We start from the raw sequence: 15,556 nt of genomic DNA on the forward strand, positions 1-15,556 counted from the left end.
TGGTTGGTTGCTGGTCATGGTTTTGTAATGCATAAAGAAATGAGAACAAATTAGATACTTTGATGGCAAGATCAAACTTGCCTCAAGGAACTTGACACCCCTAATCAGCAAGATGTAGTTTAAGAATAATGTCGACCTCTTTCTGATCCCTGACTTTAGTCAGGGATCTCCTTCATTTCCTCTCTATCCTTTTACCTCTCTTATCTAGTGTTGGGGGGGTCGGAAGGGTTGAAAAAAAGGTATAGAGAAGGGTGGAAGAAAGAGGAACCTGTAAAGTAGCTAAAGCCAGCTACAACTGAGTTAGCTACTGGGTTCTTGGCTCTCAGTGTGAAGAGAGCCACTTTTGGATTACCCAAGCCACAGTGTGTAAGTAATCTAATAAATACCTTTTTTGTATATATTCATCCTATAGGTTCTGTTCCTCTAGAAAACTCTTGCACAGTTGTAAACTTAGTATCAAATCCAACTTTTGGACTTCCAGACTTAAGCTGACTGGAAATGAAGACAAAACTCCATGAAAATAACATCAGTTTGGGTCTGGAGAGCAGGCTCAGCAGTTAAGAGCGCCGACTGCTCTTCCAGAGGACTCTGGTTTCATTCTCAGCACCCACACAGTGGCTCGCAATCCTTGTGGGGTTTATGATGCTCTCTTCTGGCCTCCTCAGGCACTGTATACACATGGTACCCAGATAGACATGCAGGCAAGACACCTATACTAACATAAAATGGAAATAAATCTCACAATACCCAAAATAACAGAATACACAGATATAGAACTTCCTAGTTAAGCTGCTCATTATGTCCCTTGACCTCGCTCAACAGGTTACAGCTCTGATGTGGTAGGTAACACTCTCTAAGCTGAGTGTAGAACCTACAGACACATATCAAGTTTGTGTGGATTTAAGAATTCCTAAAGCCGGGCGGTGGTGGCGCACACCTTTAATCCCAGCACTTGGGAGGCAGAGGCAGGTGGATTTCTGAGTTCGAGGCCAGCCTGGTCTACAGAGTGAGTCCAGGACAGCCAGGGCTACACAGAGAAACCCTGTCTTGAAAAACAAAAACAAAAACAAAACAAAAAGAATTCCTAAAGTTCACATGAGACACACTCTTCACCCTTAGGAACACGAACAAGTGAGAGGATGAAAGTAAGGGGAAGCATGTTATCCCTATAATCGGCATGGTGGGTGATCTGATATGTCAATGATCAATCACAGCCTAAAGACAAACACTGCTTACCTGTTACTCCGACATTCTGGAGGCAAGGATTATGACTTCAAGACCAGCTAGCTAGGGTTCCGTAGTGAGACCTTATGTAAAAATTACAATAGTTGATGAAAAAGCAAGCAAAACAAGAAATAGTTCTTGCTTTTTTTTTTTTGAGATATTGTCTCTCTGTAGACCAGGTTGACCTTGAACTCAGGGATCCACCTGCCTCTGCCTCCAAATGCTGACATTAAAGGTGTATGCCACCATGCCTATCAATTGTTTCTTTGCATACAGGGAGAACAGGAAGTGGAGTTAGGCGGTACAGCATGCGTCCGACATACTCAAGACCCCATGTTCCATTTCAGCATGCAAAGGAATAAAATCTGTTTAATGCATTCTGATCAAAGGATGACTTCCCGGGGTGACAGTATTTCACATCTATCCCAATGCTCAATATTGAAATTTAATGGAGTCTAAAATCCATGTGCCTGTAGGAGCCAGACAAAGGCAGGGAGAGGTCAAGCCTCAGCCTCAATGCTGAGGGAAAGTGGGCACCTTGCAACCAGCTCTAACAGGCATTCTCTGGAATCTCACATCGTAAATGTTGGAATTGGGTAAAAACAAAAACTACAAGGGCAAACAAAATGAGTTGAATTGCAGCACAGGCTGCTAGCTCTGCGTTAGCCCCAGCAGGGGAACGCTTCAACTAGAAAACATACTTAGAAGTCTACACCTCAGGGAAGGGAGTCTAGTCAAGGCGCTGTGTTGTGTCTTGGTTTATATGGTTAGGATGAGACATGGGAACAGCAGTCAGGAAGCCCGAGGACCCTCTGCCAGGCCTGGAGTGCAGACCAGCAGCAGTAGGAAACCAGTGGTTTCTGAGGGTGCCAGCCTACGTCCTCATACCAATCAGGCAACCCCCTGCCTCAGAAACCAGAGCCCTGCCCTGTCCTGCCCTCTCCTCAGGTATAATGAATGAGATTCTATCACTGTACTGTGCTGCTCCACATATAAATATTTGAGAGACAGAGGGTTTACTTGTAAAATAATGGAAATGCCATGTGGAATTAGGAGATGGTTCCAATTTTTATTCATAAATTATCAAAACTGCAAAAGGAGATTTACAGAGTCAGTAGTAAAACACCTTATACTTTGAAAGGTTTCAAAGAAGCCAAAGGTTTCAAAGGCTCTCTGGTCAGGCCCTGCTGCGCAACACCTATGTCCACTCTTGCATTCTCAGTGAGCTCCTTACATTGGCCAACTTTTTCTCTCCCAATTTTTGGAGACTTGGCTTTGCGTTCAACAATTATTTTCCAGTCTTTGTCTGGTTCCAGTGCGGTGATGAGCACCTGTCAGGAGACAACAGAGTTGTGAGTGGAAGGAATGTATAATCTCCATAATCCCGAGCAGCGGACCGTCCCTTGGCTTTCTCCTGCCAGCCAGCCTCAAGACCCTGGATTTTCTGAGGTTCCCACACTTCAGGGATGTGCTGACAAGGGATGGAAACTTTGCTTCCATCCCTGGCTGGCAAGAGGCACTGCTTAGAAAAAAAAAATCTGGATTCTTACCAGCTGCTGGGTACCAATGCAGGAACTAAGAAGATGAGACCCTAACCATGCAGTTCACAGATGTGAAATGAGAGTCAACAGGAAAACACACTTCTTAGCTGAGCCCGGGAACAGAGCTCTCTCTCAGGACTCTTCCTAGTGAACAAGTGGTACTTAGAACTCATGGGCCCTCTTGCCATCCACCTGGGGTACAGCATCATCAGGAATGGCAAGACAGAAGCACCTCTAAAACAGTGGCCCTCAGCCTTCCAAATGCTGCGACCCTTTAATACATTTTCTCATGCAGTGGTGACCCCAACCATAAAATTATTTCACTGCCACTTCATCACTGAAAATTTGCTACTGTTATGAATCGTAATAGAAATTATCTGAGATGGAACCCCTGTGGGATCTTGACCCACCGGTTGCAAACTGCTGCTGTAGTCCCTTGTTGATGCTGCTAAGCCTGCCTGGGCACCACCACCTGTTCAGAAAGCTCTGACATGCCCTCACCCAGCCAGGGAACCCTACCTTGCCAGGTTGGATGCCCATGTAGACAGCAGTGCCTTTGGCCGTCTTATGTTGTACTCACTCGATGTAGGTGACACACTGGTCCCTGCACACTCACTCGATGTAGGTGACACACTGGTCCCTGCACACTCACTCGATGTAGGTGACACACTGGTCCCTGCACACTCACTCGATGTAGGTGACACACTGGTCCCTGCACACTCACTCGATGTAGGTGACACACTGGTCCCTGCACACTAGGACTACCTTGTTGACCCGCTGACTTCCGTGGTCTCCTCAAAGCACCTGGACAGCACAGAACATGGAGGAAGCTGTCAGGCACATGTGGGCTGAACACAGAAACTTCTGAACAAAATCGTCTTGGCAGCCAGAGCTAGCTAGCTTTTTCTGTGCTGTACACTTGTCCTGTAGTTGCCTGATGTCTTATGTCAGACCCCAGCACCACAACCAAAAAACTACTTGTGGCTGGGAGTGAAGTCAGCAGCGGCGGGGAATGAGCTTACAACCCACAGGCCCCGGCACTGCGGAGGTCTACCATGGTAGCACATGCCCATAACTGCAGCACTCAGGAAGATCATAAATCCAACGTCATGCTCAGCTACATGTTCTGTATTACTTGAGTTTCAGTTTCTTCATATCTAAAAGAAAACACAATTCATATACACATATATGAGGTACGAATATTTTTAAGCTCCTTTGTATCATACTTTTTTTGTTTGTTTGGTTTTTTTTTTGTTTTGTTTTGTTTTTTTGTTTTTTCGAGACAGGGTTTCTCTGTGTAGCCTTGGCTGTCCTGGAACTCACTCTGTAGACCAGGCTGGCCTCGAACTCAGAAACCCGCCTCCTCTGCCTCCCAAGTGCTGGGATTAAAGGCGTGCGCCACCACCGCCCGGCTTGTATCATACTTTTTATATTCAACTAGTTAATAAGTTTTTTTTTTTTTTCTATTCAACAGTGCCCTCTTAGGAGCCAGGATCTGAACTGAGACTAGCCAACAAACAAGACACCACTCTGGCACACCGTGCTTAAGTGTGAGAGGCAGTAAAGAGTTAACAAGGATGCTGGGCGGTGGTGGTGCACACCTTTAATCCCAGCACTTGGGAGGCAGAGGCAGGCGGATTTCTGAGTCCGAGGCCAGCCTGGTCTACACAGTGAGTTCCAGGACAGCCAGGGCTATACAGAGAAACCCTGTACCCTGTCTTGAAATATGTAAATGTCATCACTGATCAGAAAAGGAGACATGAGAAGTGACTAAGCTGATACAAATGGCTTTTGTCACAATAGGACAATGAGTGTCAGGATTACAGGGACATGACCTCACTGCAATGGTTAAGTGTCAGGTCAAGTCTTGACATCTAGTTAGACATGTCACTTATTAAGATATAGAAGCTGAGAAGAAAATTAGATTTTTAGAAGCAGCGGGAATGTTAGGACCAAGACTGTCCTAGAAGTCTGAGCTCGAGTCTCAGCAGCAAAGTGCTTGCCTAGCAGGTTTGCACCCAAGCACAGTTACCAAACAAACCCCAGCTTACTGTAAGTAGTGACATCACAACTCAAATTAAATCCACATGTGCTACCATAAAGCACACAGCTTAAGCTCGGAGAATAGAATGCTACCTATTCTTCTCTTAACTTTGTTTTTAGATTTATTTATTTATTTTATGCATATGAGTACACACTGTAGCTGTACAGATAGTTTCGAGCCTTAATCTGGTTGTTGGGAATTGACTTTTTTAGGACCTCTGCTAACTCTGGTCAACCCCGCTCGCTCCGGCCCAAAGATTTATTTATTATTATAAATAAGTACACTGTAGCTGTCTTTCGACACACCAGAAGAGGGCATCAGATCTCATTACAGGTGGCTGCTGGGATTTGAACTCAGGACCTTCACAAGAGCAGTCGGTGCTCTTACCCATTGAGCCATCTCAACAGCTCCAGAATGCTACCTATTGATGTATGTGTATAGGTAGAGAAATATTAGACCAGTCCCAGGTCTTGAACTTCAGGAGTCAGGGATCAGAGGAGAGAAATAACCAGGAGTCTGAGACATTGCCAGCAACTGTAAGCATGCTTACGTGGAGGTGGTGGGGCCATCTCCAATGAATGTGGCCACTGGATTTAGCCACACGGGTCACTGATAAACCCAGCCTAAGCAGCTAGGACAGGGATGGGACTGCAGAGCATCCACTAGTGAATAGGAGCACAGTGTAGGCCCCTCTCTGTCTATCTCTCTTTGTGTCTGTCTGTCTCTCTGTCTTTTGAGACAGTGTCTCCTTGCTGTCCTGGAACTTGCTCTGTAGACCAGGCTGGCCTGAGAGATCTGCCATCTCCTGAGTGCTGGGAATAAAAGTATAGATCTCCATGCCTGGCACGTATAGTCAACTCTTTTGAGAAGCCAGACTATGAAATAGTGAACAGAGCAGTGGCAGGAAGGATATATAGAGAAAGAAGAGAATATGAATTTTCCAGCTTATTTGCAAAGGAGAGAGATTCCAAGGTTTCGGTGGCCTGAAGGCTCTTGACTTTCTCCTTTAAATCCAGGGTCTCTCTATATAGCTTTTCGGTCCTTGAACTAGATCTGTAGACCAGACTGGCCTCAAGCTTTGAGATTTGTCTGCCTCTGCCTCCCCAGTGCTGGGATTAAAGGCATGTGTATAATGATGTGTATAAGTCTGTGTATGTCACATGACTGCAGTGTCCATAGGGCCCGGGGCACGGAATCCCCCTGCAATTGGAATTACAGGCAGTTGTGGGCTGCCAGACATGGGTGCTGGGAGCTACACTCACATCCTCTGTAAGAGCAGTGCACACTCGCAACTGCTCAGCCCGGCCTGCCTACCACTGGCCCTGTCCTTATTCTTTCCACTTCACTCCAGTTATATTTCCTTACTAATTTACCCCTTGACCATCAGATGTCCAATACACAAAGCCCCTCACTTTATCTCACTTCATTCCCTAAAACAATGGTTCTCAACTGGGGAAGATCATCTAGCAGTACCTGGAGACAGTTTGCTGGTGACAAGGGCAAGGGGGACTCAATGCACTGTAGCGGCTCTGGTCTAGTCACTCTGCCGCCTTGCTGAGGTCTTGGGGTATGTGACTCCTGCAGGATTTCTTGGTAAGGGGGTGAATGAGCTATATGACCCTGAGTAACTAGAACTCGAGGACGCTTGGATGTACCTGGGCCTTGTTGTCCTTGAGAAAATGAGCTATATGCCCCTGAGTAACTAGAACTCGAGGACGCTTGGATGTACCTGGGCCTTGTTGTCCTTGAGAATGGGCATGGAGCAGACGCTCTACTTCTGCCGCAGTTTCTTGGACAGCCGGGAAGACATGGTCTTTCGGAGCATGTGGGAAGGAGCATTGGAATGGCGTTTGAGGCTTATGCTGCGGTCCGAGGTCCCAAGGGATGGAACTGCCTGGTGATCGCCTGCAAAGAACCGTTCAGGAGGTAGGCTTGGGCAAGTTCTGGGTTCTGGAGGAACCACTACTACTCACTCACTGGTTCCGGTTCCGGTGGCGTGTGCGCAGGCCCGGAAATGACATTTCCTGTAGCCCAAGCACGGAAGGGATACGAGCTTGCGCTTCCTGCCTCAGGAAAGCGGAACAGCGCACCCTGCGGCAGGAGTTGAGTCTCCCCGTGGTCTCTCGGGGTAGGCAGGTCCTCAGGCTGGCATGGAACCGCTTTGTAGGGCGCTTTGTAAAAGCATCATCGATGCTTCTCTGGCTTCAGTTTCTGGTTTTATGTCGGGGACCGAACCCAGGGCTTTGGGACCCTTTCTATCTTTGCTTGATGTCTCATTCCTATCATTCCAGTACTGGGGAGGTGGAGCCCAGGGGATCCAAAGTTAAGAGCTGCCCTGGAGTGTATGAGACTCTCTCTCATAAACCAGCCAACCAACCAGCCAAGATATATCTGTTGGGTACTTCGACAGGCATTAGCTCACTCGAACACCACTGAGGATGGATTCTGTCCAGTTCTGCTCCGTCTCCCACCTCCTGTTCCCTTGATTTTGAGAAAGGGGAGCACTGCGAATTGTCCCCCTTTAAAATTTAAAATCTCAAAGGAAAGGGAAGATGCTTAGTAGACGGCTAAAAATGCCAACCTTGCTTGCCTAACTTGACCTTAGGCAGCATTATTCCCTGAAGACAGGCTTCCCTCACCCTTTTATCCTGCCCTGCACAAGCTGCTTTGAGACCTCCATTGCCCGGCCCGTTGCTTTCATAGACCATTTCTCGGACTTTTCTTACTTCTCTCCTTTGGGCTGCAGCTGAGATTTACAGCTGCCTGCCCATGAGATGGTTCTCAACTTCTTTTTTAGTCCATTTTTTTAAAAAATTATTTTTATCAAGACTATGACCCACCTCCTATTTCCCAGCAACCCTTTTATCACTGAGCCACACGCAACCCCAATTCCTTGATGATGTCTTTTCAGTTTCTCTCCATCCTTATACACCCCACTCCCAAACCTCACCCCCAATTGCCCACCCCAAAGCAGTCTGTGGAAATTACCTGAGTATCGAATGGGGGGAAAAAAAAGAAAAAGAAAAAGAAAAGGACATGACTACTCCTAGAAATGAAGGAGAAAGTTTATTGTAGACAAAAGGGAGAGATAGCCAGAGGCAGACACATCTAGGAGAATCCAAAATAGAATTGACCCTGAACCATGGGGAGAGATGGGAAGGGAAAGGGGAAGAGAGAGAGGGGGGAACCAAGTACAGCAGTCTGGAGGACACAGGTACAAAAAGGAAGGGTGGGTAACCAAAATGTCTGGATTATATGGGGAAGAGTCTCTGGGGGAAGCAGCCCAGCTCGAATTCAGGGTAGAGGGTAGGGTATGCCAGCCATACCTTATAAAGCATCCTGAGGGATGCTAGAGAACCTGGAGGCTAGGTACACTGTAATATGTTAAAGAGGCACCTCAGTCAGGGTTTGAAACTTAACAGGTATGTACAGCACAGTTGCTCTCGGCAGCCTGGTCACAGAACCTCCATATATGCAAGTCTATTCCATCATAATGTTTACGTTGCATATATGTGTATATGTATATGCATATGCATATGTATATCCTATGCATGCCCCCTTGCATACCTAATCATATCTAGATATAACAACTAGTACAATGTAAAGGCTGTATGAGTTTTGGTACTGTATTGCTTAGGATATGAAAAGAAAAATCTGTACATATTCAGCATAGATGAACTTTTTAGAAAAAAAAATCTAAATATTTTCTACTTCTGTCTGGCTCAATTTGGGTAAACCCTACCCACGTGACAAGCTGATTGTAATTGTCCAAATTCTTTAAATGCCATGAGACACCTTTCAAAAGCCATCTGACTGGCTTTTTCAGAATTACTAAGAAGTTCTAGATGCAAAAATTTGGGTCCTATTACAATTCTATAAATACACATGGTCGAAGGTCAGTGTTATGTCTGAATTATTTTAAATTAAATTAGAATAGTGTATTGGTGCTAGAGATTGAACCTAGAAACAACATATTAAACACATACTTTACCACTGATTTACACTTCCTTATCCCTCAAATCTGAACTTCTAAAAAAGTGTTCTCTCAACTTCCAAGATTTTTAGGGAGAACCAATGTTTGGGCTCCCACCCCCACTCCCTCTCTGTTGCTTGTTTAGCCCTTGCTTGGATCATAAAGTGTGGTCCCCAGTGTGTCTTTCTTGCTGGACATGGGAACTGCCAGCTTTATAGTCCTAACTTTCTGATCTCTCAAATGAGTATGATCTTAGTAGGTTGTCGTGAGAATTAAATGGGTTTCCTAGAGTGTTCAGAACAGCGTCTGGCACAGAGCAGTTATAATCAGTCTTCCTAAGGAAATCAGATGTGTGGGCTCACTCCGGGATAGTCCATAAGACAGTCTTTGCATCTACTGGCTTTTCACATCTAGGTTTTTTATGCCGGGGACTGGTGCTCAGCGCTCCGACTCCTAAAATTAATCACAATGATGCAAACCGTTAGCTTTGTTTGATGGAAACAGGTGCGATGCGCCATGCTGGCGACGGTGTGGCGTGCTTTCTCTACCGTTTATTTCTATTTTGTGTATTATTGCCTTTAAAAAAAAAAAAAAACAAAAAACAAAAACCAACTGATTGAGAGCTTTGGGAAAGTGCCAGCTCACCGCCAGGAGTCCGTGGCCACACCCGCCCGCCTCCGGGCCCTTGCCTTCCCCTCCTCAGCCTTGCATTAGAACTCAGCTCCTCCTTCCTCTCTGTTGGAAGATTGGTGGTAGCGCGGGCGCCACCTGCAGGTTCGTCAGATTGAGACACGCTGCGCATCCTCTGGGAATGAAGTCTTGGTCCTCCCTGGGTTTGCCTGAGCTGTGGAGGAGGCACCAGCCATGTAAAGCCCCCTGCCTGAGCACTGTAGTAGTGAGAAGGGAGGGAAAGGGCTTCCAGTTTCCGCTGTTTTCATCTTAGAAACCCAAGTGATTATTCTATGTAAAGCATTATTCGTTCATCGTTTCCAGCCCTCCTATTCATCCATTCACGATGCATGGGCTGAACACCTACTTTGTGCCAGATTCTGGATATGAGGTTGTAATGTTCACTTAACAAATGGAGACCCTAAGATATAGAAAAGATGCCTTGCCCAAAGCGGAAAAGCTACCTTCACACTGCTCCTGTGCATATTCCTAGTTTATTAGAGTTGGTAACATGGAAGAGAAATTGTCCAAAACCGGAGCTCTGACGAGTGCAGGGTCCTGCTTTATACTTTATTCTAGAGGCCTCTGCAATCAGTGTTGGGGATTTTTGGAGGATGGCTCCATCTGGAAAAAGTGTGCTGCTGTGGTTAAGTTGCAGAGATCATGGCAACTGGAGTGCCACCCGCTGTCCGTGTGTGCAAGGCGGAAGGGTTTGGGAAAGGCGGCTATCGGCTGCCTCTACTATGATTAAAGGTGTGTGCTACCGGACCTAACATCAGCCATCTTCTATGTTTCTATGGAAACACTGGGGCAGGGTGCCAGCATGATTGTGCCCAGCAGGGTCACTGTGGTCCTCCCAGCAGACCTTCATGGGAGTGAGTTCATTCACTCTACAGCTCCTTTGTTCGGACTCTTCTACTGCCCATTCAAGTCTTTCCCTGCTGGGTTCCTCAAATGTTCAATCAAGTAGTGATTACTTGGCATCTCCACAAAGCTGGTAAAGAGCTTTGATAGGACATGTGGAAACGCTCTGGCTTTGTAAAGTTCCCACTTCCTCACAGGATTGGTTTAAAGCAATAGTTCTCAACCTGTGGGTCGCGACCCCTCTGACAACTCTGAAAGTATTTACAATTTATAACAGTAGCAAAATTACAGTTATGAAATAACAAAAACCATTTTATGGTTGGAGGTCACCACAACACGAGAACTGTATTAAAGGGTCTCAGCATTAATAAGGTTGAGAACCATTATTTTAAAGGAAAAAAAAAAAAAAAGAAAAGAGACAAAAGGTCCTCTTGCTCTGATCCTCCTCCCTCCGGTTCTGGCTTTGTTTTGACTCAGCTCTGATGACGTTGGGGCTGAGGCAGGCCCCTCCCACCCCGCCCATGTTTCTTCAGAACCCTGTAGTCAGGCAGATCTGGGTTGGAATTTCAACTTTACCACCTGCTAGTTGTGTGGCCAGGGTGTAATTAGGCCTGTGTTTCTTCCTGGTATGCTGAGAACGCCCAGCCCTCCCAGTGATGGGTTACAAAGAAATGTATGACCTCACCAGCAAAGAACTGGCAGGGAGCAGCTGTGAGGAGAAGGGGGCTTCAGAGAATGCTCCCCTTCACGAATTCCCACTCACATTCACATGCTGCTGTGTCTAGCCACATAATGAACCTTCTAGAAACACGTACCAGGTTTCTTTGGTTGTTGCTTAGGTGCTGCGGGTTGGGGGAGGGAAGCCTAGGGCCTGTAACACTGAGCTACACCTCTAGTCTGCAAACCAGTTTGAAAATAAAGTAAATTTTATTTATTATTATATGGGGGGGGGGGAGTCATGTGCCATGACACATGTACAGAAGTCAGAGGACAAACTTTGTAATGATGTAATGATCTCTCTCTCCTTCCATGGGTTCTGGGATTGAATTCAGGTCATCAGGTACACCAGCTGAGCCTATCTCACAGGTCTTTTTTTTTTTTTTTTCATTTTTGTATTTACTTGTGTGTGTATATACACTCATACATGATGTCCCATGGCAACGAGGAAGCTAATTCCTCCATCATGTGGGTAGTCAGGACTGGTAGTTATAGTAACAATTTTGGAATTTAGGTTTAAGAACACAAAAATATAAGAATGTGCTTTTGCCGGGCTATGGTGGCACACGCCTTTAATCCCAGCACCTGGGAGGCAGAGGCAGGCGGATTTCTGAGTTCGAGGCCAGCCTGGTCTACAGAGTGAGTTCCAGGACAGGCAGGGCTATACAGAGAAACCCTGTCTCAAACAAACAAACAAACAAACAAAAAAATGTGCTTTCACTTTAATCCCAGGGGTGGGTGTGGCTGCTTCCGACTGTCCGCAGAAGCTGACTGTGATCTGCCCTGTGCTCTAGCAGAGGCATGGTTTTGCCAGCTGCAGATAGCTTCTGCGATTGTGTGAAATTTAGAATTCTGGGAACTTCTCAGAGGGTATATAAATGGTAGGGCCCCAAGAGGCATTGAAGGTGGATTGTTGGTTGTTCGAGAGTAGGGAATGGGGTGTGGTTGCAGTTGTTTAGTAGTCCTGCTCAAAGAAGGAACAGGAAGAAAAAAATCAGATTCAAAGATCTCTCTTTGTCTATCCCTTCTATCCTTTCCTTTGTAGTGATAGCAGGTGAAACTAGGGGGCATAAAGGGTGGGAAAAAGAAGAACCCACAAAGTAGCAAAGACCAGCTACAGGTAGCAAGCTCCTTTACCTGATGAGCCATCCCCTCCACCCCCAAAATGTTTCTCTTAAAAAAGGATTTAGACTTCTAATGGCTTGTCATTGTTTCTAGTAAATAAAAAACTTACCATGAGTGAAAGCCACTGCTGTACCTCCTTCGTTTGAGCCCCACTGTTACACCTCCCTTCTTCCCAGCTTCCTCCATGACACCCATCTCTCCTAGCATTTGAACCTCTCCCTGGGATGCTCCGCTATCACTGCCTCTCAGAAGCATTGCAGCCCAGGGCCTCCTGCCTATGATTCAGTCTTCCACGGGCCTGCTCCATAAACCCTCATCTACATTTTGGTAGAGATCATCAAAAAAAAAACGAGAAATCATAAAAATGAAAATTTATCTCTTCAATGTTCTATGTCAACTTTAAATACATTGTCAATTCATTAATCCTGTACCAAGGAGTATCCATGGAGAAAGTTTCTTGGTGGTCTGTTTTCCAGACATGTGGCATCCCCAGGTAGATCTCTCAAAATTTCTGGAAATGCTACTGCTTGAGAACAAACAGGAAATGATTCTTTTGTTTTTAACAAACACTTTAGCAAGACTAGTATTCTATGGGTGGATGGATTGGCAGCCTGGGTGCCTCACCCATGGGCCTCCAGTGACATCAGGATCCCCTCCTCCCAGGGTGATCTCCCTCTAAGGTACCCATAGTTAAACTTGATTAGACGAAACCCCCTCTCTAGAAGCTTCCACAACCCTCTACTGGTATAGTCTGGGATAAAGTCAACTAGACTCTTCAAGGTCAATGGTTTGTAACCATATCCTGCAAGATTCTCTTGGTTCTCTGCAGACTCTCTCTCCTCCTCCTCCTCCTCCTCCTCCTCCTTTTGGAACAGAGTTTCTCTCTGTAGACCAGGTTGGCTTTGAACTCACATAGATCCTCTTGCCTCTGCCTCCTGAGTGCTGGTATCAAAGGCATGTGCCACCACACCTGGCTTTATTATTCTTGTTTTTCTTGACAGGGTTTCTCTGCATAGTCCTGGCTGTCCTGGAACTCACTCTGTAGACCTGGCTGTCCTTGAACTCACAGAGAACCACCTAGCTATGCCTCCCACCAGCTGGGGTCAAAGGCGTGTGCTACCACCTGGCTCTCTCAGCATCGTCAACCTGTTCTTTCTGTAGAATTAAATTTCACTCTCATTCCCACCCTACACTCTGGGCTACCCAGCCACCACCAAGGCAGAGTCACAACAATATTTCTGAAAAGCAGCTTTTTAATATCTAATTGAACCCAGTGGGTGGGAGAGAAGCAAAACCTATGTCCCCTTGAGAATACCTTTACAAGAACAGGCCAGAGGTGTCTCTTCCATGGGTAACTGGCACCCCCTATGTCCTCACAAAAGTGGGATTTCAGCTCATATGCATGCCACATAGTTCCTGCCCCATCCCACCCTGCCCCACCCACCACAGGTGACAGATTCACACACCAAAGGGACTGGTCTCTCAAACTGTAAAACAGAATGTTTAAAAGAAGATAAATCCAGCCAAGTGGTCAGATACCAGAAATAACTCAGGGGCAGTTTACATACACAATAAGAGTCAACTCATACAAAAAGGGAAATTTTGCTAATTGGAATCAGAGGCAAAAATTACAAATGGCAGAGAATCCAGCTACCCATAAGAGATTATTTAAGAAAAACAAAAACAAAACCAAACAAAAACAAAAAAACCCCAAACCTTCCTATGGGAGACTCCCCTTCATTACAAAAGTATGCAAACAATCTCGATATAAATGAAGCCCAGGCCTGCGGCTCTCTCTCTCCGGACATGAGAGCACAGCTAAAATTCTCTGCATGGAATTCATGCCTGGACTACTGCCCCTCCCCTTAGGAAAAAAAGGGAAGGATAAGGGGGAACGGGAAAGGGATCTACCTCAGGAGGAAGTGGGGGAGACACTGGAGCCCCCTGGGGCTAAGAATGAGTTGGCGTGTGCTCAGCTAGTAGAAGATCTCAATAGCAAGTGGGCCCTAGATGCTGGGCACTTTGGGAGCCTGCAAGGTAGAGGTGCGAAGGGAAGCTGTTTTGCTTCATTTCCCCAGCCAAGGCCTTAGGACCAAGGTGGATGCCAAGACATGATCATCTGTGGCTCTCAGGGAAGGACGCTTCTGGTTCAGACAGAAGTGTACAATGTGGTCTTCCAAGGATGACCTTCCAGTCACATGGCCTATCACTTGGCACCACAGAAGGTAACTGTAGGGGGTCGGGGAGGCTTTGCAATGGGAACCAGCCCCTTCACCAAGAAATGCTATTGCCACATAGCACAGCAGCTGAGGCACATTGGTGGGGATTCAGAAGAGCAAAGACAAGAGAGGAAGGGGCACCGGTGAGCTGCCTCGGGACTGGTGGGCCAATCTGAGTCTTCACCATTCTGTCAAGCAATCGGGCATCTGCTCCGGAGAATGAGGCCAGGGTTGGGGTAGGACATAAGACCCAGGCTCTAGGTTGGGCATGAAGCAATGAGGCAGCAGCAAGTTCCAACTACAGTGCCACATCTATGTGTCCCTGCCAAGTACCTTTCCATGTTGAAAGCGCCAAGCAGCAGTACCTTCGGGCAGTGTGGTCCCAAGGCTGAGAGCGCAGGTTTGCTGCCGGGGGTGGAGGTGGGGGGTGGGGTGGGGGATGACCAATCAAGCTATTAGCGTGTCCAAATGATGGGGGCTTAAAGATTGTCAAAGCCTGTGTGAAATCTTGTCTGTTTGGACTCTAGGTTACTCCCTAACAGTCTACTACAGTCTTCCCAGGAGAGGTCACCAGCATCCCTGGAGTACCTCCCCATGCCTGACCCTGGTGTTGGGGCTCTTCAGGGAAAGGGACACATGACTTCAGGCAGTGCTAATTTATCTAAAACACGGGGAGAGAGGTAGCTGTGGAACCTGGTGCCACCCATTACCATCACCCTTGTCCCACACACACTGGGCTGGGCCAGAGGCAGGGCTGGCAGGGCTCCTGGTCCTCGGTCACTGGGCTGGGCAGGATGTCAATGAATTTTGCCCAGCTGGATCTTCTTCCACGCTTCTGAGGCTGTGAAGATGCAGGAGTCCAGAATGCCAGCGACAGTGAAGGTCCCACCGATGATGGCACAGATCTGCAAGGGGGTGAGAGAACAGAGTGTGTCAGAGATCAGTGCTGAGGGACACCAGGCGGGCACCCACTCTACTGCATCGTGAGAAGCGCGCTCATGCAGACACGCTGCCCACGATACCCATTTCGTTTGCCACCTTGCTGCTGACGGTATTCAGGGATCAAAGAGAACCACTTGTTGGATGATGAACTGGAGAACAATAAAAGCAATTATCACCTGTGTCAGCTCCTTTAGTTCCCAGATGAATTTTCTGGAGGAGGAAGGGGATTATCAGACCC

General features: G+C 46.8%; 1 protein-coding gene and 1 long non-coding RNA gene across 3 annotated transcripts in view; both read right to left on the minus strand.

Annotated features, from left to right (window-relative positions):
* Nucleotides 1-2,270: 2,270 nt before the first annotated feature.
* LOC116078999 lies at nt 2,271-6,869 on the minus strand. 2 transcript variants are annotated; one of them, XR_004113699.1, is made up of 3 exons: nt 6,539-6,869; nt 3,285-3,922; nt 2,271-2,555 (listed from the first exon to the last, which is right to left on the minus strand). It is a non-coding gene; the product is annotated as an uncharacterized LOC116078999 (long non-coding RNA). The 2 variants fall into 2 exon arrangements; XR_004113700.1 differs by having other exon boundaries at nt 3,531-3,922; nt 6,539-6,819.
* Nucleotides 6,870-13,392: 6,523 nt separating this feature from the next.
* Ergic1 (endoplasmic reticulum-golgi intermediate compartment 1) overlaps nt 13,393-15,556 on the minus strand; it is a 103,319-nt gene continuing 101,155 nt past the window's right edge. The window contains exon 11 of the mRNA XM_031352163.1: nt 13,393-15,281. Coding sequence (XP_031208023.1) covers nt 15,174-15,281 — 108 coding nt within the window. The 3' untranslated portion in view covers nt 13,393-15,173. The remainder of the gene's footprint in view (nt 15,282-15,556) is intronic.

The sequence above is a fragment of the Mastomys coucha genome, unplaced genomic scaffold (assembly GCF_008632895.1).
Source record: "Mastomys coucha isolate ucsf_1 unplaced genomic scaffold, UCSF_Mcou_1 pScaffold5, whole genome shotgun sequence".
Lineage (NCBI taxonomy): Eukaryota > Metazoa > Chordata > Mammalia > Rodentia > Muridae > Mastomys > Mastomys coucha.